This window comes from Lissotriton vulgaris, chromosome 4_1 (genome assembly GCF_964263255.1).
Source record: "Lissotriton vulgaris chromosome 4_1, aLisVul1.2, whole genome shotgun sequence".
NCBI lineage: Eukaryota > Metazoa > Chordata > Amphibia > Caudata > Salamandridae > Lissotriton > Lissotriton vulgaris.
Window position 1 is genome coordinate 1,911,424,963 of NC_141691.1, and position 25,139 is coordinate 1,911,450,101.

General features: G+C 43.8%; 1 protein-coding gene across 1 annotated transcript in view; it reads right to left on the reverse strand.

Annotated features, from left to right (window-relative positions):
• The window catches only part of LOC147724710 (uncharacterized), a 62,701-nt gene extending 46,495 nt beyond the window's left edge, over positions 1–16,206 (reverse strand). Inside the window, exon 1 of the mRNA XM_086918094.1 lies at positions 16,108–16,206. Within this exon, the coding sequence (XP_086774220.1) occupies positions 16,108–16,206 (99 nt within the window). The remainder of the gene's footprint in view (positions 1–16,107) is intronic.
• Between the last annotated feature and the right edge of the window lie 8,933 nt (positions 16,207–25,139).

Consider the following 25,139-nt stretch of genomic DNA (forward strand, 5'->3'; position numbering starts at 1 on the left):
CTGCACTCACTCTGCACTCACTGTCACTCTGCACTCAGTCTGCACTCCCTGTCACTCTGCACTCACTGTCACTCTGCACTCACTCTGCACTCACTGTCACTCTGCACTCACTCTGCACTCATTGTCGCTCTGCACTTACTCTGCACTCACTGTCACTCTGCACTCACTCTGCACTCACTGTCACTCCGCACTCACTGTCACTCTGCACTCACTCTGCACTCACTGTCACTCTGCACTCACTGACACTCTGTGGGGCGGAGCTCCGAGCCGTCTTGTTACGATAATTAAATGGATCTGGGCTTGCGTGCTTTTTCTTGTAACAAAAAAAAAGAAAAGCGAAGCTGTGGGGAGAAAGCCATGTGATTTACCTTCCCCATCTCCAGGTCCGCTCACCCACACCCAAGAAATAAAACTGTATTATCAACGCAAAAAACACTGTGCCTTTGTGTGTCAAATGTTTGGTCATTGTCTTTGCAATAAAAGCAATACATGTTTTCCCGCTTAATTTCGTTGGTGTGATGAAAATAAAAATGTATTTCCTATGTGTTTATTAGCTGGTGAAAGTTGTACTGCGTCTATCCCTGTGTGCGCTGCTCACGTGCCTCAAGTGCCAGGCATTGCACAGACATAATCTCGGAGTTATGGGAATGTAAAAGTACTTAATCAAGTGCGAACTTCTACCTGAGGGCCACTTGCTGCTATCAGAGGCAGGTCTGAGGCAGATCAGCTGAAAGGAGGCTTCTTGCTGAGCTCAGTGTGTGCTAGTCTGGGGGAAGAAACCAGGGGAGTGCATGAGAGTGTGTGTGTGTCTGTGTGCGTGAAGTGTGTGCTGGAAATAGTGAACACACGTGTTTGCATGTGTGTGCACTGGTGAGTTCCAGTGAATGAGTGTGGGGTGCATGTGATTTCGTGTGTGTGTGTGTGTGTGTGCTGGAGATAGTGAACACATGTGAGTGTGTGTGCATGCACTGGTGAGTTCCAGTGAATGAGCGAGTGTGACTGGCTACCCTAGGCTGTGTGTGAGTAGGAGTGGTGAGTGTACACACACGTGTGCCTGGACACAGCTCGCCCAAATTAAATCCGCCTTTAATGTTGGACACATACCGTTAGAAGTTCGTAAAATGTCCCCTGGCGTCCCAGGAGCGGGAGCTGGGAGTCGGCGTGTGGTTCCGGGGTGGTGAAGGCACCCCAATAACTCGGCCATCCAAGCACGACCCCACCTTGACACTCACACACACTGGGCTCCCACAATTCTTGGGGTTCTTGAGGGGTCTGGAGGCCTATGAGACCTCACTCCAGTCCCCTTTCCCATGCAGAGGCCACATGTGCTGGTGTAAAACTGGTGCTCTCTGACATCACAGGCGCTAGGGTCAAACTGGTGCTCTCTGACTTCACAGGCGCTGTGGTAAAAGGGGCGCTCTCTGACGTCACAGGCGCTGTGGTAAAACTGGCGCTCTTTGACATCACAGGCCAGGTGGTAAAACGGGCGCTTTCTGACGTTACAGGGGCTCTGTTAAAATGGGCACTCTCTGATCTCTGACGTCACACACGCTGGGGTAAAACTGACGCTAGCTGACGTCACAGGTGCTTGGTTAAAACTGGCGCTCACTATGACGTCACAAAAGTTACCGAACTAAAGGAGGCACAGACTGTGATGTCAGAGGCTGTGCTCTTTATCTACCTCACTGACAGCACCGAGGGCTACAGATCCGCTTAATGACGACATTGAGTGCATACATTTTTTTTGCGAGGAGGGGAATATTGCAAAATAATTTTCAAAGAGCAGCAGAACACTTTTTTATGTAAAGTATTTTATTTTAGCTTTCAATGGTTTCATTATGGCTACAGCATGCAAATACTTCAGCTACATAGTCTGTACATATATCTTTACATACATTTGTACAATGAAATGCATCTGTTTGCCGTTTTGTTAAGAGAAACGCTGTTTAAATGGAGCAGCACTATCGTGACACCCAGTTCGAGCAGGACATCAAGACACTTTAATAACGCGACATCCATGACCAGTGAAAAGAATTCCGTTTCGTACCTGGACGTTACTGTCTCCAATACAAACGCACTTACATACTTTGTGGGGTAATGAAGACTGTGTGTCTCATTGTCGGCGCACGACCAAGCCAGCTCTTCAAAGGCCAACACTTACACATGAAAGGATGCAGATGAACGCGCGCCCCCCAAACTCACTGCAGATTGGTGAACGCGCCCCGACCATCTGGGTTCTATTACCGCGGCACCCTGACAGCTCGTAATTGACAATTTATTACACTCCCCTGCGCGTAACCACACAGAATATGCAGGAAGTGCAGAAACTGAAATCCATATGGCCTATTGTGTGAAGGCTACTAGAAACACAGCAACGCGAGGACCAATTAGCATGCAGATGTCAAAATAAACTACGGAAAAATATTGCGCATTGAGGAATTTTTACTTCACTATTCTGAGCCCCGTAACAAAACGGCTCGGAGCTCCGCCCCACTTCTGACGAAGTGGTGATGTAGGCCGAGCCATAAAAACGGGTCATTGGGATTTTGCGTGCAAAACACCAACATCTTCATGTTATTTCCAACTGCAATTAGGAACACTTATAATAGGTGCTATTTATTGTGCCTGTTACATTCCGAACACCAGATTCTCAATATTTAAAGATTGCCATAAAAGCACCTCTTCTCCGAGGTGATTGTGATTAAGGCATACGTGGATGCCTACCTTAATATCATTCTTATGATTGGTAGTGTAGAACCTACAAAACTTTACCAAAATTCCTCAAATAAATATATTTCTATATCATTTTTATGAGATGATGATGAAAGCGGAATGAGTCTTATTTGCGTTATTTGCCCATGTTTCCTTCACTTAAGCGATTTTACAGTTTTTCATATTTTCTGTAGTGCTGCCTAAGAACTCCTATGCATGGACCACCAGCATTCTCAAAGCAAAACCTGGCTTCTGCTCTGGGGGTGGCTTTTTCAAAGGCAGATTCTACTAAATAAAGCATCAGTGGTAATTGTAAAATATACTGCTCACCAAAATAGTAACTTTTAGAATGTTACAGTGAACTCAATGTGATACAGAACTATTCTGAACCTTCTAAAAAATTGGTAGTTCTTTAATTGTAAAAGATGGCCACTTTTACTATATGTCAGCAGATGATAGATTCAGATTTGTCCTCCGAAATTTAGGTTTTGTGTACAGTGTACTGGGATCGAGCCTTTGACCGTGCAATGATTTTGTGCTACTAACCAATTAAAAGAATGCTGAAAATGTGCAGCTCAGCTTGGGGTATGAGTCACCCATTCACAGAAGGCAAGAGGGTACAAGAGAGACAAAGCCAGATGATACCAGAAGATTCCTCTCTGTCTCTTTAGAGCCAGCTGGCATTAGATGTTGTCCTTTCCTTTATCTCCCAGCAATTTGCATTCTGGTACCTGCAGTTTTACATTCATCAGTGATCATGAATACCAAGTAATAGAATTAAAAGTGCTGGAAGCTAAATGGCCAAGACCGGTTCAATATAATTTGGGATGTAGGACAATTTCTGAGTGTTGTACATGGAGTGGTGCAAGACAGCAGTTGGTAGACTGTTATAAATGGGGCTCGACCGCTGCATGTATGCATGGCAGGAAGTGATAGGAACACTTAAGGTTGCAGGTTGGTCAGTGATGTGTGAAGGTTTCTTGGTTTGGAAGCGGGAATTAATAACTGACTTTGGGTGGCTAGCCAGGTTCTCAGAGCTGACGTTTCTTCAATATAACTGAAACAGGTTATAGCTAGGTGGGAATAACCAGAGAAATGCAAATAGTGTAAGTCTTTTCCAGTCACAAGATATATTGCCCTACTGCTGATTGTTATTCCCCAAATCTCTAAAAATAGTAGCATACTTTGTGCATCACCACAAACCCTTCTTCAATGTTTAGTGTGGGTGTAACGAGTGCACTATATTTTTGGGAGGATTGGTAAACACATAGAACATATTATTGCACTTTTTCTATTCAAACTGAATGTGAGAAATTGGGTTGGTGGTTAGCTGCGGTGTGAGCACTAGTCAAGCAGCAAGCACAATCCTTGTCAGGATGAGGCACAAGTCAACCCGTAATTAACCTGTGCTCAACTGTTTGGTAGCTTGACACAGAGCATTCAGGGTTAGCTTAGAGGCAATGTCCAAGGTATTTGTGCTACACTTCAAACAGTAATAAAGTGACATACCACACAAAAAAGGATCCCACTCCAAATTACAAAATAGAACTTATTTCAATAAATAAAAGAAGACTAAAATGACAAGAATCCAATCAGTAGAACCAGAGGTTTCAAGTTTTAAGATTTCAGTGAAAATAGCACCAAAAAGCACAGAGAAGCCAACTTTGGATATCTGGTTGTGCCGGACTAGCACAAAGTCACAATTTCAGGCCAACCATGATGGATCGTGGGTTGGTTACCGGGACCCAGCTAGGCCCGCTCAATAAACTACCTTAAATCTTGGTTTGCGGAACTTTGCGAGGATCTGCGTCTAAGATGCGTCATCAAGCCGAAGCAATGCATCAGTTCCAAGATGCATTAAGACTGCAATGTTATGTTATGTTATGTTATGTTATGTTATGTTATGTTAAAATGTTTCTAAAGCGCTCGATTACCCATAGGTACCTTGATGCTGTTTGAGTGGCAGTCAGGTGAGGGTATTTAGTGCTAGGAGTAATGATGTATCTAAGAATTGAAAAGCCGAGTTTTTAATAGCTGACTGAAACCCAACAGTGTTGGAGCTGCCTTGATGTTTATAGGTAAACATTTACACAGGGCAGGGTCTTCGGTGGTAAAACAACTGCCTCCCCATTTTAGTCTCTTGAACCTGGAACAAGGCATTGTCATGGTATTTTTTGAGAAAAGTTATCTATTAGGAACATACCATGAAAGAGATTTTTTTAAATAACAAGGGCCTACCTCGTGCAGGGCTTTGAAGGTAAGGCATAATGCCTTAAATTTGATTCGGTTTGCAACCGTCAGCCAATGCAGTTGCTTAATGGCAGATGAAACTGGGTGAAATTAGGCCAGTTGAAGACAAGCCTGGCTGACGCATAATGTACACACTGAAGTTTCTTCATAGGTTGTTTTTGAAGTTTGGCAAGAAGACCATTACAGTAGTCCAATTTCGATAAGATCAATAAAAAGACAACGGTTTTCTGGTAGTCAGAGTAATAAATGGAAGAATCTTTTTTATAATCCTAAGGGCATTGAAGCTGGCCGAGATGACGGAGCTGATGTGTTTATTAAAACTTAAATTGTCATCTATTATTACGCCCAGATTTCTTGGCCTGGCCAAAACAAGTCTAGGGTTATTTCAGGGCCTGCGTCGTCACAGAGGATCCTGTTGATGGGCCTTGCGATCTTAGGATGTAGCGTGCCGTCCGGATGATGCATCAGCTCCAAAGGGCTGCAATGTGGAGTCCGGCATCAATGTCAAAGTTTCAGTCGAGGGATGAGAGAGCCTTTGCCGGGGAAGCATCATGTAGCAGCAGTTCTGATGGATTGTTGCAGCAATGATGGTCTTTGGGACAGGTCCAGTTCATGCAGCAACGTAGAAGTGTTGGTTCTCCTCAGGTTTGCACTTGCAGCAGAGGAGATGTGTTGCTTTAGCTGGATTTACAGAGCACATTAGGCCCATTTCCAAGGGTGCAAAACTGGGGTGGCACCACATGGCAAGGTAGAGTAACAGACGGCAGAGTCCAGGTACAGGTTGCAAGGTTGTTGGAAGCCTGTTGTGTCCCTGGGGCTCAAGATCAGGAGGCCAGCCAACTAGCCCTTGGACTCACTCTGGGTTCTGGGTTCAAGAGATGCAGGTCCAGTCCTTCTCACCCAGGCAAAATGGCAGCAGGTCAGCACAGCAGGGCTTCAGTTCCTTCGGAGCAGCAATCAAGCTTAGTGGCAGTCTGTGTAGCAGCACAGCAGTCCTTCTAACTGGCAGAGTTAAGTATAAGTACATATATAAGATAATATCATGCATTTCTATATAGAGGTTTATTTCTATTTTTATTTTCAATCTTTGAATTTGGTGGCGGATTGGAGCATATCTGTGCAATTGAAAATGACTGATAAATACTATAGCTTATTGCAATGGCTCATCAGTGTTGTGGAGAAAAGAGTCACCTTCAAAATCCTCACTCATGCCTACAACTGCCTACACAACAATGGATCCAAATACCTCATAGACAGAGTCAACTTCCACGTACCCAAAAGAAACCTCTGATCTACCAACCTTGCACTGGCCGAAACCCCGCGCATCCACAGAGTCTTGGCAGGTGGAAGATCATTCTCTCACATTGACCTAGAATGAGCTTCCAGCAGACATCAGAGGCGCCCCCTCCCTGAACAACTTCAGGAAGACCATCAAAACCTGGCTTTTCGGCTAAATAGATCTGTGGACCCCCATGCACCATGTTTCAGGCACCGCATGTCACACTCTTCAGGGATGTTATTAAAGTGTTTATGTTCTATTGGGACACGCGCTGCAGCCCGCAGCACATGCCGCAGTAAAAAATATACACATTGCAAGCGCTGTGAAGGCGGTTGCATTAAAATCAGGGCAGTGGGACCTCCGACTTCTAGTCGGGGGTCCTACTCCTCTAAGGCATTTTAATGATGCCCTAAGGGTGGTATATTTTTATTTGAAAGCCCTGAAGAAGTGACAAGGCCGCAAAACACCTATTGACTGTGGCCATTTAGATCTAATTTTTGAACTAAAACTATTAAATACATTTGAATGATTTAACAATGCCTTGAATGTTTGGGATACATGATAACTCCGTGAAATATCTGGAGAGTTTGGGCTTGTGCAACACTAAAAGTACAGATATTCTGGAAAATACCAACTGATTGTTCTTCTTGGATCTTTGGACATTTTCCACAATGAGGGTGTTTGTGTGTGTGTGTATACACACATCTACATGTATATATATATTCACATAAAAAACAGAAGTTAAAGTGACATTAAAGTGAGATTAGGTACTCTGGGCCAGAAGTACGACCATAGCATTTTGCAACATGCAAATTGCGACAAATTGCGAGTCACAATTTGTGACTCGCAAAATGCTACATACACAGTGTCTAAGACACTGTTTGCGATTCCCAATGGGGTTGACAATTTCATGCCTCATGAATATTAATGACTCTGTCGTAATTTGCAACCCAATTGGGAATGGCTAGCACTCCCCGGAATGGTGGCCAGCTGGGGTCAGCAGACCACTATGTCTGGGGCTGCTTTGTCAATAAAGCAGTTTATTTATTTAAATGCAGCCCGTTTTCCTTTAAGGAAAGCGGGATGCATTTAAAAACTAAAAAAGTGTAACTTTTTCGTTTCAATTTTTAAGGGCAGGAAGTGGTCTCTAGGACCACTGCCTTCTGTTAAAAAAGTATTTGTGCATGCATTCCCAAAGGGGTAGGATTCTCTTGGGGACCCCTTCCCGTTTATGAGAAGGGTGGTAAACTGCAAGTTTAGTTCTGTAAAAGAAGGATTTTAAATCACCCTGTTGCCGGCGCGTCCTTGCCTCAGGGCAAACTTGTGTAATGGATTTGAATGCGGCATCTTGGTTGTAGAGGACGCGCCACCATGGGGATAACATATTTAACAACAAGGGGTGGTGATGGACAGAGTTTCTAAATTAAGCAGAATACTCTCACCCAGTCAAGAGATCAGGGCTAGATCCAACACCGTTTTTTAGCTCACTGCACCATCCCAGCTCAGAACCTGGCTATATGCAAATTAGTCTGTTCCTGTCCCAGTGCATGATGGGAACAGGGCAAACCAAACTACCAAGCCAGTTCTTACACTGGGAAGGAAACAAGCTTCCGGGGACCGGTTTCTGGCATTTCAGCCGCCGTCGGCCCGGCTTGCTTGAATCCTGATGGTGCAATGAGCAAGGGACTCACTTCTGAGTATACCCTTCCACGCTTATGGTGGACAAAAGATTCACCACCCCCTTTTCTGAATCGTTTTTGGCCACTATATGTGTGGCAGGGTATACTCAGACATGAGTCCCTTGCTCACTGCACCATCAGGATTCAAGCAAGCCGGGCCGACGACGGCTGATATGCCAGAAACCGGTCCCCGGAAGCTTGTCTCCGTTCTGGTGAGGAATTGGCTTGGTAGTTTAGTCTGCCCTGTTCCCATGATGCACTGGGCCAGGGACAGACTGATTTGCATATAGCCAGGTTCTGAGCTGGGATGGTGCAGTGAGCTAAATAACGGTGATGGATCAAGCCCTGATCTTTGGACTGGGTAAGAGTGGTCTGCTTAATTCAGACACTCTGTTCATCACCACCCCCTTTTCTGAACCATGGGGATAACAGCATGGGGCCCAGGAGACTTGAGAAGATGTAGAGTCTCCTGAATGGCGCAGCCTGGAAGGAAATTAAATCACTGGCAAGCCTGGCGCTGAGGCCCACTGCGGCTGAATGATTTTTTACTATGAACATTGCACATCGCACTAAACCCACTGGGGTGATACATTGCTCAAGCTAAACACTACAGGTACCATCATGCTCTAAATATAACTCACCTGAGCCCACTTGGGATGTATAAGTATTCAGCATGTGGCTTATGGTCCTGCGGGTCATCAGTGAAGTGCAACTCTTCCTGTGATGAAGGAGCTGTGAAGCCCCGAAACACGTCAGGAATGGATTTTTATTTGACTGGGAATGCCGGTTTCCGTAAATAAAGGATTTTAAAATCACCCTGTTGCCGGCTCGTCCTTGCCTCAGGGCATATATATAAAACCTAAACGGTCGCCAGTAGGTAGTTATAGTTAAAACCTAGTTTCCATAGGAAATCTGCAACATTCTATTTGGAATAACTTTGGCGCCGGTGGACGAATCTTCACGAATTTCTCCAAGAAAATGACCTGCTCCGCTCTGCTCCTTCCCTGAAAGTTTGGGGGTGATTCGTGAAGCGGGCGTTGAGAAAAAAGGGGGTCCCAAAACGTGTTTTCCCCGTGCATTTTTCCATAGGACATTTAGCCAGGGCTACAGCCCGAACGGCTGAACGGAATTACACCAAATTTGTCAAAAAGGTAGAGTTCAGTTTGCAAATCACGTTTTTTGTTAAATGGTGTAAATCCGTTCAGAAATTCAAAAGTAAAATCATAGATATATCTATATGTGAAGTACCGTACTCTGTACTGTACTCTGTACAGTACTCGTACCTTCCCGAGCATGAGCTATATGCTAATTGGCTGTCAATACTCCAAACCAGGAAGTGTTGGCAGCCATCTTGTGCCTCGGTTACCGAGGCACAAGAAAGCAGTGAAACAAGTGCGCAAAACACGCAAAGGGGGCAGGGTACAAACACCCTGACCCCTAGGCCTGCTCAGGGGGTAGGTACGCGTACCCTGTGAAAAAAAATGAAAACCCTGTCTGGTTTTTTTCAAATTAGCCCCCGGAGGGACCAAATCCTGGGGGCATATTGTAAAAAAGTGTGGGGGGGCCCAATCCCACCCACACTGCCCCGGGGTCCGCCACCCCCCAGGGCAAAGTAATTATAATAGCGGGGCACACGGGCCCCCCTGCAGCCCTGGGGACCGCCCGGGGCTTTGTTTTTTCAAATAAAAAAAACCTGTATGGGGGGCTCAAGCCCCCTACACACCCCGGGGACCGCCACCTCCCCGGGGCTCCAATATCTAAAATAGGGGGGTCTTTGATGGACCCACCAGCCCGGGAGACCACCCCCTGGGGCTTTTAACATGTGGGAGGGGGGCCCTCGGTGGCCCTGGGGACCACCACCCCCCAGGGCCGGCTCCTACAGTGTTCCAAGGTGCCTACCCCCGGGACACTGCCGTTTGCTATGGTGGGGCTGGAGCCTTGCGGCTCCCACCCTAATACAGCAAACTGCTTTGATTTTTGAAAGAGAGAGCAGGAAACCTGCTCTCTCTTTCAAAAATCAAAGCGTATTGTATTTCTGCATGGGGAGCAGCATGTTCCCCAAGCAGAAAAGCAATGCCGGCACCCGCAGAATGCGGAGAGCTGGCCGGGACCGTGGAGGGCTTGGGGACCCCCCCACGGTCCCCAACGGAGAGGGCAGGCCCCGGGGGATGGGGTCCCCGGTGCCATAAGTTTTCCAGGAGGGAGGCCCCCCCCATTAATGAAATAAAAAAAATAAAAAAAGGGCAGGCACCGGGGGATGGGGTCCCCGGGGCCATAAGAGGGCATAGGAGGGGGGCTATGCAGCCCCCCTCTACAAAAAATAAGAATAGTTGGCCATGCTTCGGGGATGGGATCTCCGGGGCCGGAATTGGCCATGGGAGGGGGGTACGCGGCCCCCTTTCCATAAAAAATAAATAAAAAAAGAATTGGGGGCAGGCCCTGGGGGATGGGGTCCCCAGGGCCAAAAAAAAAGAAAAAGAAGGGGGACTAGACAGCCCCCTTCTTAAAGGTATTTTTTTAAACAGGATCGGGAGGAGGCCACACCCCCTCCCTGCAAACGCGCCTCCCCTGGCATGTTTGCAGAGGTGGAACTAATTCCACTTGCATACTGGGGGTCCCTGGGGGCCAACTAGCCCACCAGGAGCCTCCAGTATGCACCAAGGGGCTCCCTTGCAGAGAGGTATAAATGAGGCCACACTCTTTTAACACCTCTCTGAAACGCAGCCCCCTGGCGCATACTGGAGGTTGCTGGTGGGCTAGTTGGCCCATAGGGACCCCCAGTATGCAAGGGGAATTAGTCCTCCTCTGAAAAAGCGCCAGGGAGCTTTGTTGCAGAGAGGTGTAAAAAGGGGCATGGCCTCATTACACCTCTCTGCAACGCAACCCCCTTGCGCATAATGGAGGCTCCTGGTGGGCTAGTTGGCACCCTGGGACCCCCAGTATGGAAGGGGATGTAGTTCCCCATCTGCAAACACGCCAGGGGGCTGCATTGTAGAGAAGTGTAAAAAGGGGCATGGCCTCATTACACCTCTCTGCAACGCAGCTCCCTGGCGCATACTGGAGGTTCCTGGTGGGCTAGTTGGCCCCCAGGGACCCCCAGTATGCAAGGGGAATTAGTTCCCCCTCTGCAAACGTGCCAGGGGGCTGCATTGCAGACAGGTGTAAAAAGGGGCGTGGCCTCATTACGCCTCTCTGCAATGCACCCCCCTGGCGCATACTGGAGGTTCCTGGTGGGCAAGTTGGCGCCCAGGAACCCCCAGTATGCAAGGGGAATTAGTTCCCCCTCTGCAAACGCGCCAGGGGGCTGTGTTGCAGAGAGGTGTTCTGAGGCCACGCCCCTTTTTACACCTCTCTGCAACGCAGCCCCCTGGCGCATACTGGTGGTTCCTGGTGGGCTAGTTGGGTCTATGTTGGGTGTGTATACGTGTGTCAGTGAGTGAATGACTGTCTCAATAGTATCTTTATTAGTAACTACATATGTCTTAATCTAGTATATGTGAGTATTGATGTATATAAGTGATTATATGTGAGAGTGAGGGATTGGACAAGTTCCTGTATAACTAAGTATGTGTTTCTATAAGTGATTGTTTAACAGAGTAACTATATGTACGTTTCTGTAAAAGTAAGTGTAGTGGTGTGTGTAAAGCTGTATATGCAAGCAAATGGATGTTTATTTGCATGTGTGAGTATGTGTGTGACTAACTCTATGGATTAGTGTAGGTGTGTAACAGGAGGTATAGGTGTATGAGTACATATGATGAGTGAGTACATGTATGAGTGACGATATAGAACTGTTGGTGAATGAGTGGATGTGTATGTAGATTTTGGAATTACTGAAAAGGTTGTTCTAACTGGTATTGGTATCTCCATTTTTTTGAAAATTTTGGTTTCTATTTTTCAATGTGTGTATCAAACGTTATATTACGCTGAGAGGAGGTCTGCCACTCTTTCACAAGGATGATGTCATCAGTGATGTCATCGGGGATGTCACTGACCATGTCATGAGCTATGTAATATGTGACGTCATCAGCAGTGCATTGCGGGCGCGCGAGTTATAGTTAGCTGAACTAACTATAACGGGGGAATTTCAATGGTTTTGTATGAGTGAAATGCCCAGCTAACTATAACATGTGTGAAACCTATGTTTTTTTCAGTGAATTTCTAGGGTTTTTTAAATGCTAATTCCTAACTATAACGTGCCTGAAACCTATGGTTTTTTCAGTGAATTTCAAAGGTTTTTTAAATGCTAATTCCTAACTATAATGTGGCTGAAACCCATTGTTTTTTCAGTGAATTGCAAAGGTTTTGTAAATGATAATGTTTTAATGTATTAATTGTTATATATTTTTAACACTAATTTACTACATTGTTTTAAAGTATTTATTTTTAGATATTTTATTTTTTTAATTACATTACATATTTTTAATATAAATTGATTTTGTTTTATGTTGAAATTGTAATATATATTTTTTTATTTAATATTTTTTTAATTTATGTATATTTTATATAGCAGGCAATGATATCCTATGGAGGGAAATTCAATTTACTAGTAAGTACAGTTACATTTACTTTTCAGGAATAGTAGTGAGATGAAAGATGCAGCACTGAGGTCTCTCATGATAACAGGTGAGTAAATCAGAATTCGTAGTTCAGCTGATTTTAGAGGAATTTTTTAAACCTCCAAAACTCCACACTTGGAAAAATTTCCAAGTGAAACCAGTCAATGTTAGCCTATGGAAGGAAATTCAAGTTACTGTAACTACAATTAGAATTACAGGTAAGTACAGTTACATTTACTTTTCAGGAATAGTAGTGAGATGAAAGATACAGCACTGACGTCTCTCGTGATAACAGGTGAGTAAATCGGAATTCGTAGTTCGGCTGATTTTAGAGAAATTTTGTAAACTTCCAAAACTCCACACTTAGAAAAATTTCCATGTGAAACCAGTCAATGTTACCCTATGGAAGGAAATTCAAGTTACTGTAAGTATGGTTACATTTACTTTTCAGGGTCGGTCCTGGGCTCAAAGATGCAGCACTGACGTCTCTCATGATAACAGGTGAGTAAATCAGAATTCGTACTTCGGCTGATTTTAGAGGAATATTTGGCTCAATAGTGAAGGAAAGGGGCGTGGCCTGAGGTCACATGTGTGCAAACACGCCCTGTGGCACGTTTTAGGTTGGGGAATATATTCCTCTTCAATCCTGAGGTCACCTGTGAGCCAACTAGCCCATCAGGTACCTCTGGTATGCTCCAGGGAGCTGTGTTGCAGAGAGGTGTTCCATATAGTCCTGCACACATGCTGTCTTCAAAACACATACAAACAGTGAGTCAGTCATTCATGTATCTGTGCACTAAGTAATACCCCCCACCAAACCATACAGACACTCATTCTGATACTCAAAAAACACAACTAATAACCCATATCGACACTCATTTAGCTACTCACCAACCCATGCAGCCACTTATACACAAAGTGAGACACTGAATCAGATATTTAAATATTTAAACATTACTCGCTAATACATGTATTCACTAAGATACAATTGATAAGTCAGTTATACAATCAATTTTTCAAAAAAAAACATCCATTTATGCACTTATTTACCCATTTATTCTTCCATCGACCTTTAGATATACATATATAAAAAATATTTATTTTTCCGAAAGACACACATTCACTGGATGATGTCATCACTGATGTCATCAGTGATGTCATCTGAGATGTCATGAGTGATTACACTGACCATGTCATGAGTGATGTAATATGTGACGTCATCAGCAGTGCATTGCGGGTGCGCGAGTTATAGTTAGCTGAACTAACTATAACGGGGGAATTTCAATGGTTTTGTATGAGTGAAATGTCCAGCTAACTATAACATGTGTGAAACCTATGTTTTTTTCAGTGAATTTCTAAGGTTTCTTAAATGCTAATTCCTAACTATAACGTGCCTATGGTTTTTTCAGTGAATATATATATATATATATATATATATTCTTCCTCCAAAGACCCGTTTACACGAAGTCCGTGGCCCGTACACAGATGGCGAGTAAAAACCCAGCAGGTCTCTCGGCAATTATATAATCCACAGCAGTTTTCTTTTCAGAAAAGACTCGCACTCAGGATAAACCACAGTTTAATAAGCAAAGTTACTGTCAATAAGCAAGAGCTGTCTTGATCACACAATTTGCAATTGGTACAGGAAGTCTATACATAGGTTTAAGACACCGAAAAAGGACTAATTGTTTGGTAACTGGTGTCCAGATCTAAACTTGGCGGCCATCTTAGAGTGGTAGTTATATACAAGTAGTATATGGAACAAGTTCATATCTTTGACATATTTACATATGTATATACAATTCTAAAGTCCAATAGGTGATTCAAAAATGATAATAGTAAATTACTATTTACATAAAATTCATATATATACATTTATGCAAAATTGCAAACTTTAGCCAACGTGCAGTATTCTTTCGAATAAGTGTCATAATTACAGATAACTGGCCAGAATGTCTCCTATTGGTAAAAAATTTGAAATCATATACGGCATAGTGCCCAATTTATACAAAAATTGTAACTTGTAAATATATGGCATAATGACAGAAAATCTTATCTGAACATTGTCCTACATGTCATGTTGTATATATATATATGATAGACCGGAGTACATACGTTGATCGCCTATATAATAGTCCCTGTACCAACAAATAGAAGAGAAAAATATAGAAGTGCACTAGATAGAATACATTCTTTATCTAAGAAAAATACATTCTTATGTGAAAAACAGGACCTCTGGGAGAAAGGGGTAGGTTATCAGGAACGGATGAGACAGTCCGCAGCACAGGTAACCTGTCCTTTCTTCCTATATGTAGAATCAAACAAAAATCCAAAATTAACCCCTATGTGACAATAAATAAATCAGCATTAGGTGTTGTTTTCTTAATCATGATAGTAAATTTCAAAAAAAGCACAAAAACATGGTTGCAGAGTAATACAATGTACAAGCAGATACAAATCAGTAACCCAATGGTAGCAGGACGGATAATCAATCCTGTAAATGATAGGCAAGTTCTTCATCAAGATTATGGCCTTTAGGATATTTGGGCTCGAGATTAATTATCCACTTTGATTCCCGTTTTCGGAAGGCAAGGGTTCTATTCCCAGCCCTGGGACCAATGTGAACTTGTTCCAATGCAAAAAAGCTTAACAGGTTGCTATTGGACAGATGAAAAAGTTCAAAGTGTCTAGCTATTGGGTAATGTGGGTCCTTGTTGTTTATGGCCCGCATACGTTCAAGTACTCTCTTTTTGGTGGTTAATGTAGTACTTCCCACATATTTCATCTTACATGGGCACATCAATACATATACGCAAAAGGTGGAACTGCATGTCAGAAATTGGTCAATCATTTTGGGAGTATCAAAACCTGGGATTACAACAGACTTCACCATCTTACTATTACGACAGGCTTTACAGTGCCCGCAGGGGTAGAAGCCCTTCAAATGATGATCAATTTCTGCTCTTTTGGGTGTAACATCATTGCGTACAATGATGTCTCTAATGCTTCTCCCTTTTCTGTACGTTATTTTTGGTCTGCGTGGCATGGTTGGACCGATGATAGGGTCACTGGTTAATACATCCCATTTATCAGCTAGTATCTTCGATATTTGAGATGAATTACTACTGTAGGTAAATATTGCCCTCATAGTAGCTTCTGACTCCTTTTTAACATCTTGTGTGATAATCTCTTCATTAGGACTGAGCAATGAGTTTCGATCTACATTCCTAACTCGCTCCTTAGCTTTATTTAGTACCCAGTCGGGATAACCTCTGTCCCTGAATCTGGTGATCATAATATCCATCTCTTGTTCAAAAGCAGAGATAGTACTACAATTTCTTCTTGCCCTCAGCAGCTCACCGTAAGGAATACTCCACTTAAGGGTATCCGGGTGGCTGCTGAGGGCATGAAGAAGAGTATTCCCCGCTGTGGCCTTTCTGTAGGGGGCTAGTTTTCAGGGTATTCTCTTCAGAGGTTATACAGAGATAATTGATGTATCATTGATCTGACTGGTCCATCTGATGTTATAGTTGTTAGTATTCAGAATATGGATGAATTCTACTGCCATTGCTTCCCCACCTGTCCAGATTAAAAACAGATCATCAATATATCTGCGCCACACTTTTACCGTAGAAAAGTAAAAGTTCAAAGTGTGGTCATATCTGATCTCCTCCTCCCACTTGCCCAGGAAGAGGTTGGCGAAACTTGGGGCAAAACATGTGCCCATGGCAGTGCCACGAATCTGTTGGCAAAGGGTACCGTTAAACATAAAAATGTTACCGGTTAAACATAATGACATCATGTCTAACAACATCCTGGTATGTTCCAAAAATTGTATAGGTCTCCTTTTCAGGTAGTGATAACTAGCCTGTATACCATCTTCATGATCAATTCCAGTATACAAAGAGTTCACATCCATAGTGATTAGTAAGTCAGTTGACTCCCATGATATATCTTGTATTTTACACATAAAATCTGTGCTGTCTCTCACATATGATGGTAAGCCAGTGACATATTCTCTCAGAAAGAAGTCGACGTATTTTGAGACATTCTCTAGGGCACTTCCAATAGAGGACACAATAGGTCTCCCTGGTGGAGAAGTGGAGTTCTTATGTACCATTCCAGGGATTTTCTTTAGACCTTTGGTAGAAGATACAGTATGGACAGTTTAGGTTAATCCCTTTTCAAAAAACAGTATTCCTCCCATGTTATCAAGCCTATTTGTTCCCATTGTTTCAATCTTTCCCAGATGTCAATAATACTGGTGTTGTATACATCTGTATTTACTTGAATGTAAAACTGTTTATCATCTAGCTGTCTCTGTGCCTCCTTGATATATGATTCCTTTGACCAAAGGACAATATTGCCCCCTTTGTCCGCGGGGCGAATGATGATATCTGTGTCATTAGCTAGATCAGTGAGGAATTTTCTTTGTTCACACGAAAGATTGAAACATACTTTTTTGTTAGCTTTACGTTTAAGTTTCAAAAGGGCTTGGGTTACAACATCATGAAATGTATCTATATTATCATGTGGTAAGTTGGGATAGAAAATAGATCGTGGTTTAAATCTAGTAGATGGAATCCGATCAGTATTCATATATATATAACAAAAATATTAACAAATTAACTGCAAAACTTTAATAATAATTACCAATTGATTAAATATATAAAAGAACACAAAAAGATATTTACCAATATATGATAAAAAAATATATATATATATATTGTAAAACACCATGCCTTCAGGCCAGGCTGCACACGAGCCGCACTGCATTCCAGCATGTAGAAGACACACCAGCATGCCGGTGTCTCTGAGCCGTTCGCTCAGCATTAAGCATGGGCGAATTTTGCGAATCTGGCGTTCGCGAATTTTGCGAATTTTTTTGTGTTCGGAAGGGTTTCTGCCAGTTCGCGAGGGTTTGGTACTAGTTCGCAATTGCGAACTTACTTGTCGGCTTGCAACGGTCGCGACTATGTTGTTTCTACGTCTGGTTCATCATCACAGCCTCCCAGCACCCTCTGTTTCACCACTGCCACCCTCTCTTTCACCCATGCCACCCTCTGTTACATCAATGCCACCCTCTGGTTCATCATCACTGTAGATTATGGGGGGGAAAAGCAAGCACACCTGCCCTGCTTCAACTGACATGAATTAATTTGGGATTAGTTTATTAATGTGTCACTGTTTTAAAATTCCAGGTCTGGCACCTGCTTCCTTATCAGTAATTTGCTTTCTGTTGCAGTGCAATTTTTTTTCCAGGACCTTTGTGGCCTACTTGTAGCTATTCTATGAGCCTGCTGTGAGGGTCAGAGCAGGGTCATACAATTGTTGCAACTAGCAACTGAACTCTGGAGGGGCCCCAGTCAGGAAGCACTACAGTGAATTGTTACTAATGATGAGTTTGAACTCTTGCACCTGCCGAGTGCTTTCAGTTTTGCAAAACTCGTTTTTCTGCAATTTCGCGGGATTCGCGGGGCGCGAACACGCGCGAGATCGGATTCGGAAGCCACGAATTCGTGCGAATATGCGATTTATTTTTTTGCGGCGTGTTAGTTCACAAGGTTTTGTGCGTTTTCGCGAGCCGCTTGTAGCGCAAGGCGCGAAGTTACCCTCGCGTTCGTTCAAGGGCGCGGCCATCTTGTTTGCATGACGTACTTCCGTTTCCGGGCGCGAAGTGTAATCTTGCAAAGTGTGCGGCTCGCAAGTACAATTTCGCGACCGCTCGCGAGGAACATCTCGCGCGAACTTACCCGCGCGGTCGTGAACGGGCGCGGCCATCTTGTTTCTCATTCATTGCTATCGTTCTGGGCATGCTTCTTGTATCCTCTCTAAATCTGTGCCATCCTTTGCTTGTTTGAAGTTTTTTTACTTATTATCTACCCCTCTATTTTTCTAGCCCTATATTTTTGTGTTTACTGCTACTTTTTGTTAATTTTAAACTACTTTTTTAAACTCTTTTCTTTTCTTCTCTTCCCTGTTCTATTTTCTTTATTCCTTTCTGCCCAGACCATGGTGAAGGGAGCCGGGAAGCATCCCGAGAAGGGGAAGGGTCCCGCACCCCGTGCCCGGCTCCCGTGCGGGGGTTTGAGAGGGGAGACAGTCGCACCCCGGTAGATTTTCAGCCCGGAGGATGTGGGCGCACTACTGTTCTATGTACAGCGCCACCTCCCCAGGACCATAATGGCAGGCGGCAAGATCGGAGGCGGGTACGGCATGCGGGATCGCCGGAAGCGGTGGGATAAGGTGTGCCGGGCCATGTACCACCACTCTCGGGTCCGGCGCACCTACAACCAGGCCTCCCACCGCTGGACGGATGTCCTGACCCGTGAACGAGATCTGCTCGACCTGCTTAGCCTCGAGATCCCCGGGCTTGGTGAGTAGTAGTAGTAGCTATTTCTTTACTACTCTGTTTTCTCCTGCTGTGTTATTATATTGCATTTTTTTTTACCAAGAGCAATAATGCTGCTCATTACATTGTAGGTATATTATATTTCAAAATCTTCTGTGCATTTCAGGTGCACTGCTCTCCTTCTCAGTAGTGTTGCTACTATGCTTATTTGTTTCCGATTTTGTGTTCATTTCATTGGCCTGTGAAATTATGTATGAGTGTAGTTTAAAGAACTGCGTAATGCTAGACACTATGGTTCAGATGTTTAATTACCGGCGCATCCCTGCAAAGTAGCAGGGATGCACCAGTAATTGTTCGCCACGCCACTATCACCCATGGTGCGCCGTATTTACAATGCGGCGCACCATGGGCCCAAAACGTCACCAAAGCGTTACGCATCTGTGCCGTAAGGGCGGTGCATTGCTGGAGTTGCGTCGCAACGATGGCGCAGCTCCATCAATGCTCTGGGGTGCACTATCTCCCCAAAGCTGCGTCAAGCCGTACGTCTGCTTCAAGTAGGCGCAGGGTTTGAGTCACGCATCATTGTCGTTAAAGTGAGTGATTGAAATCTTGTAGATTACCCTCAGCCACTTTTAGGATGCGTTCCTGCGCAGGAACGCCCTCCCTTGCGCCGGAACGCCCCCTGATGGCGCAGGGCTTTACAACGTGATGCATCTCCCATATGCGTAACGTTGTTAATATACGCCGCACCATTGCGCCTCTTTTGTGCTGCCGCTGCGTCACAAAAGTCACGCAACAATAGAGCAAAAGAGCCGCAAGGGGCTTCTAAATCAGCCCCTACAGACTCAAGTCCAGTCCTTCCTTTGTACACATGGCGATAAGAAGAAATAGTGGTGGTGGATTGATAGCTTGAGTATTTTAATGACTGGTTAATGTAGTAGGAAACTTTAGTGTTGTCGCTGATCTGCAATCACAATGGACTTTGGCTGTCACTTCGCGTGCTGCGGACTGCTGTCTGCCAATCCTAGGCAAACCTTTTTAGTACTTTGTGTAATGAGTTACATAAGAAGTTTACAATTTGACGGTCCGCAAATTAAGCAATACTAATAACGTAGTAGACCACATGAGATTGGTCAATAATATATCCCGTTGAATAGTTGTCTATTTGCTATTTCGCCAAAATATTTTGTTAGTTCTTTTGAAATGTTTGATTTGGTTGACAAATATCATCCATGTTTTCTGTTTTTCTTTCTTTCATGTTGTACATCAGCTTCCCCCAGGGGCAAGAGGAGGACACAGGAGGAGGAGGAGGAGGAGGGTGCTGTTGAGGATGCAGGCCAGGATCGGGCAGGCGAGGGCTCCTTTGCTGGCCCCAGTAAGTTTTAATTTTAATATAGAGTACTTATTTTTTCCCAGCGTTCCTCTTTCAAATTTTTCTAAATCGTCTTTGATATTCTTGTAGACTGGATCTAAATTCTTATCCTGCCTTGACTATGACTCCGTGTGGTATTACTAGATTATTGTTATTAGTCTGTCTGTGTAGCTAACTAAGATTGCACATTTGGCAATTCCATTGGACTCCTATTCTAGTCAGCAATAGCTCTATGCACAGAGTGCAGTCCTCTGGGATTGTCCATAATGTCTTTTCAAGTCTTCTAAATGTTTATGCTTTGACAATTGCCAACAATAAAAAGGTGAATGAGTTCCAAGAAAGAATAAGATACTACTTTACTTTTGGTTTGGATAGGAGGACAATCCATTCTACTACTGTTGCAGGGACAAATCTGCACAAACAGAACTATGGACACTAAATAATGCATTGCTTAGCTTATCAATTATAATAGGTGCTGTTAGACTTTCCAAATACCTCAGTGATAACAGACTTTGTAGTTGAACCCCCAATCTCCTTACTGACTTGATAGTGTGGCAGAGTCATTTAGCTCCCAAAGTCACCGATGATTATGATTATTCCCCAATGATGTCAGAGGCACAGACTCATGCTTGCAAAAATTGCAAAACCTTTAGCTCATCCACTCTAGTCTGGAGGACCAAAAACCACAGAGTCTATTTAAGTTTAAAAGCTTTATTAAAAGTAAACACATTTATTAAAATCAAGTTTGTCATAAAAGTAAACGTTTAAGTGAAAATGGAAAAGTGCTTAGTGCTGACGATTAATTGGACACATTTCTTGTGGTCGAGCCGAGCTCTCACCTGGTTTGAACTTGATCCTGCTCGTGTTCTTAGAAGTCAAGCTTCTGTCTGTTAGGAGAAAAAGTGGTGCGTGTTAAAAATAAAAAGCAAGCATTCATCAGTTGTGCCAAAAAGTGCAGCAAGTCAACAGCCTTCCCTGGAAAAAGGGACATTTTTACTTTAGAGTAGACAGTCACAAATTATTACATTGTATACTGTTTTTTTCACATTTCTTTCTTCCTCCTAGACCAAATATTATATAGTAGTGAGTGGTGTATTCTAACATTATTAAATGTACTTTGTAGGTGGAACATCTGGAGGCGGGGCCAGCGCGGAGGTGGAGGTGGTGGTGGCATTGGACGAGGACAACTCTGGGGAGGAGGCGGTGGAAGTGCCGGACAAATCTGTGGGGGATGACACGGTGGTGGCGGGCAGAGGTAAGCTATATATTCCTTACTTATTGAGATTAAAGACTGCAGAGTGTGCTTTTTGCACGGGTGTATTATAAATAAACCAGGTAGTAGCCTCCTCTAAATGTACTTCGACTTAGCTGTGAAGTTTTTGGCGAGAAGAATCCCAATCAGATCTGAGATGAACTTGATGGATGGGATGAACGAAAAGCGAAAGAAGGGTGTAAGTAAGTGTGGAAGGACGAGAAATGTAATGATGACTGGCAAAGAAGAATGATATGTGTTTGCTTGGTCCCCTAGGTGGCTGGGAAGGAAAGAATATGGTATGGTGCATGGCTGGGTGAATGATGAAGCAAGGATGGGTGGAAGGAGAACAGCCTGGGTGGGTGAAACAGAAACTGTATGTGTGCATATACTTTGAATGGATGGATGCCTGGATCATTCATGGTACTATCTGACTCTTAGATAGCATATGTGTATCTAGAGAGAGTAGACGGTCACTGGATGAACTAAGTGTTACTTTGAAGAGCATGTAACACCGCACCTGCACGTCCGTTCCAGTGTAGGAAAGGCAAGGAAAAGAAGTTGTAATTTTGTCCAAATACTACCATGAATAGTAGCAGTAGTTTGTATTGCAACTGCAAGCACAGCATATATCCGGTTATTACGGTGGACACTCCCTACCTCTCTTAATAACTTTAGTTTAGTAGTAGTACGTCATTCATGTGTGGTGTATCACTGTTCACTCAATAATAAGCAAAGCACCTAAAGTCATCCCATATGTCATCAAATACATCCCATGTGAAGTGATAGATAATCAGATTATTCAGCTTCTTCATTTTCCTTTTCTAATACTCATTTGCACTGTAGGGTGAAAGCTAAATTAATTAGGCAGTAGCCCTTTTAACAGAGTATTCTCAGTGCCACCCGTAATAGAAAAGTAAGAGCTTCACCACCTGCATGTACTGCACCGGTACAGTAACGCAAGTCTGTCTCACTCACCATGGTGTGCATCTGTTTTTCTCGGGTGCAAGTTCACTGCGCTGGCATTATGCCGGCTTGCATAAGATAACGTACCAATTTTCCTAAACAAGAGAGAAGAAGAAGAATAAGACTGGTGTACTGTCATAGTCGACTGTAATGGAAGTCCATAGTGCTCGTAGAATTTGTTCCTTAAACTCCCACTAATGTTAGAGCAAGGATGAAGAAGTCGGAGGTTACATAGATACTGTCCTCAATAGTTATGTACTGTGCTTTCAATTTGCTACTTGTACTGTGACAACTTTCTGATCAATCATTTTGTGTTAATCTTAAGGAGCATTGGTTACAGACTATGTCTTTCTTTTATCATGTAGTTGCTCCTTCCAAATCCAAGAGACCATCAAGGAGGAAGGAGCTGGCTCGAATGGCCCGGCAACAGAGGCTGGATGCCACTGTCGCTGAATATCGGCGGCTGGTGGCCCTGGAGGAGGAGGAGACGCAGTCTGGTACAACAACAACGTCCACTGGGACAGCTGCATCCTCCTCCCTGCGGGCTGCCAGCCAGCGCAGTGCTCCAGCGGTACGGAGCCGGGCTACCAAAGCCAAACGCCACCGCCGAGCAGCAAAGATAGCAGCTGCCCCCCACAGGATTTGCAAGGCACGCCAGCGCCGCTTATCCCTCAGACTGTCCTACCTGGAGCAGGAGGTCCTGAACTATAAGAACTTGGTGGAGGGCCTCCGCTTCGAACATGCCACCCTCCGCAAGGAGCATGATGCCCTGGCTGCTAAAGTCAACAGCACCCTGCCATAGTGTCCCTTGCCCCTTTTTTAGAGACTTTTGGGGGGTGGGAATTGGGAGTTGGGTTTTTTGGGGACTTTTGAAGGACAATCGTTGTGGTTAGGGAGGGTCTTGCGGGAGATTATTTTGTTAGGGCTATAAAAATATACTTTTTAAAACTTGATCTGACCATACCTGTTTTTACTGCTTTTGAGTCTGGTGGGTGGAGGTTTAACAGTAAGTTTGTTTTCCTGAATAGTCCTAGGACTTTAGTAGTACTACCGTCAATCTCTCGTCTCTCCTAATACTCCATTATACTACCTCCAACCAAACGCTTATCTTACCTGTAATTTCTGTTTGCAAGTAGGGCTAGGCCCAGGGCTGGCTCCACGGGAAATGGCGATTAAGGTTGCAATCCAGGGCGGCTGAAATTTCCTCCTCATTGTGGTGGTACTAGTCGTGTGACACAGTGGCAGTTGCATGGCTATGGAAAAAAAGAAAATGAAACCTGGTTTGTCCTTACTGTAGCATTACAACGGTATGATAGAGAATATAGCAGGTGACAGTACACTAGACTACAACAGTGCCACAATGTAGCCTAACAAATGGTAAAGTATTTATAGTATAACTTGTACTTGTTTCTTTGACATTGGCTAATACTACAAGAAATAGTACTGAAGCTGAGTAAGTCTAGAATATATCCTCGGATTCCTTCACCAGCCTGTTGCTATGACCTTATCCTCCCCAGCAAGTGTGTGGAATTATTGATGTCATTTAGTCACACATCAAGCAAAACCACACAACCCGGGGGAAGAGGGTTAGGGTTTGTAAAATGAATAGGAATGGGGGTTTCTTTTTGGGTAGGTTTTGTTGAGAGAAAAAAAAAGCACAGCATGAACAAACAATAATTGAACCTAAAGAAATTTTTGGGTACAAAGCTAACCATAAATCTTTTACGTGACATAAAGGAAGCGCATGCACTACTGAATGCATTGTTACAGAAAAGTAAGTAGTACTTTCGACAACCGTGAATGACAGAATGCGACAGTACATGGCTACATTAAATTAGGTTTAAAAAATAGCCGAAGTAAAACCTATAGAATGGCTGTAGGGATCAATTTAGAAGCAGAGAGATCCAAGAAATGCAGTCACACACACTCATTGAATAAAATAATGGATACTGTATCTGTATTGTTGTAGTTGTCCTGTTGAATTTGGTAAGTAAGTTGCATGCAGCAAACAATTCCTCTTATTAGCGGCACTCCTCCATTCCAGCTGACGCTTCGTCCATCAATGTTGGTGACCAGAAGACACCCTGTCCACTGCCTGCCTGGCGGATGCTGAATTGCGGCTCGCTAATGTGAAGCCTGACTCCATCCTTTTTTCCCCATTGCAGACTGAAACCCGGCCTGTAATTATTGAACGAAAAACAGCACTGATAAATAAATATAAGGTATGTACGCTGTGTAGTGCAAAAAGTCACACTTTGATTTTCCTAATAGACAGTGCAACATTTTTTAAAGTGCGTACTCTGTTTGAGTCACCTTTTCAAGGATAAATAAGTATGGGCAAATTAATTTAGCGGATCTTTCCCCTCAAGCTAGGTGTACTGTAAACTGTGTTTTAGAACAAAATTAGACCTTCCCAGCTGTGCTTCCACCCAGACCCTTACTAAAGCCAGTTGCAAAAATGTAGAAGACCCCCAATCAGATCTCAAAAAATGAGGCCTAGTAGAAAACTGGTGACAAAACGTACTTCGAAAGTAAAAGTAGGCCCAAATACCCCCTTACCCACCGTGGATTGTATTCGAACCACTTGCAAGCAAGCAAAAGTATCCATAGCCAGCATCGCTCCAAGACTCGAAAACCCCCCCACCCAAACACATGCAATAGAAATACTGCTAACCCTAACGAGCCCTAAGTTAAGAATAGTGGCAGAGGCTTTCTTTA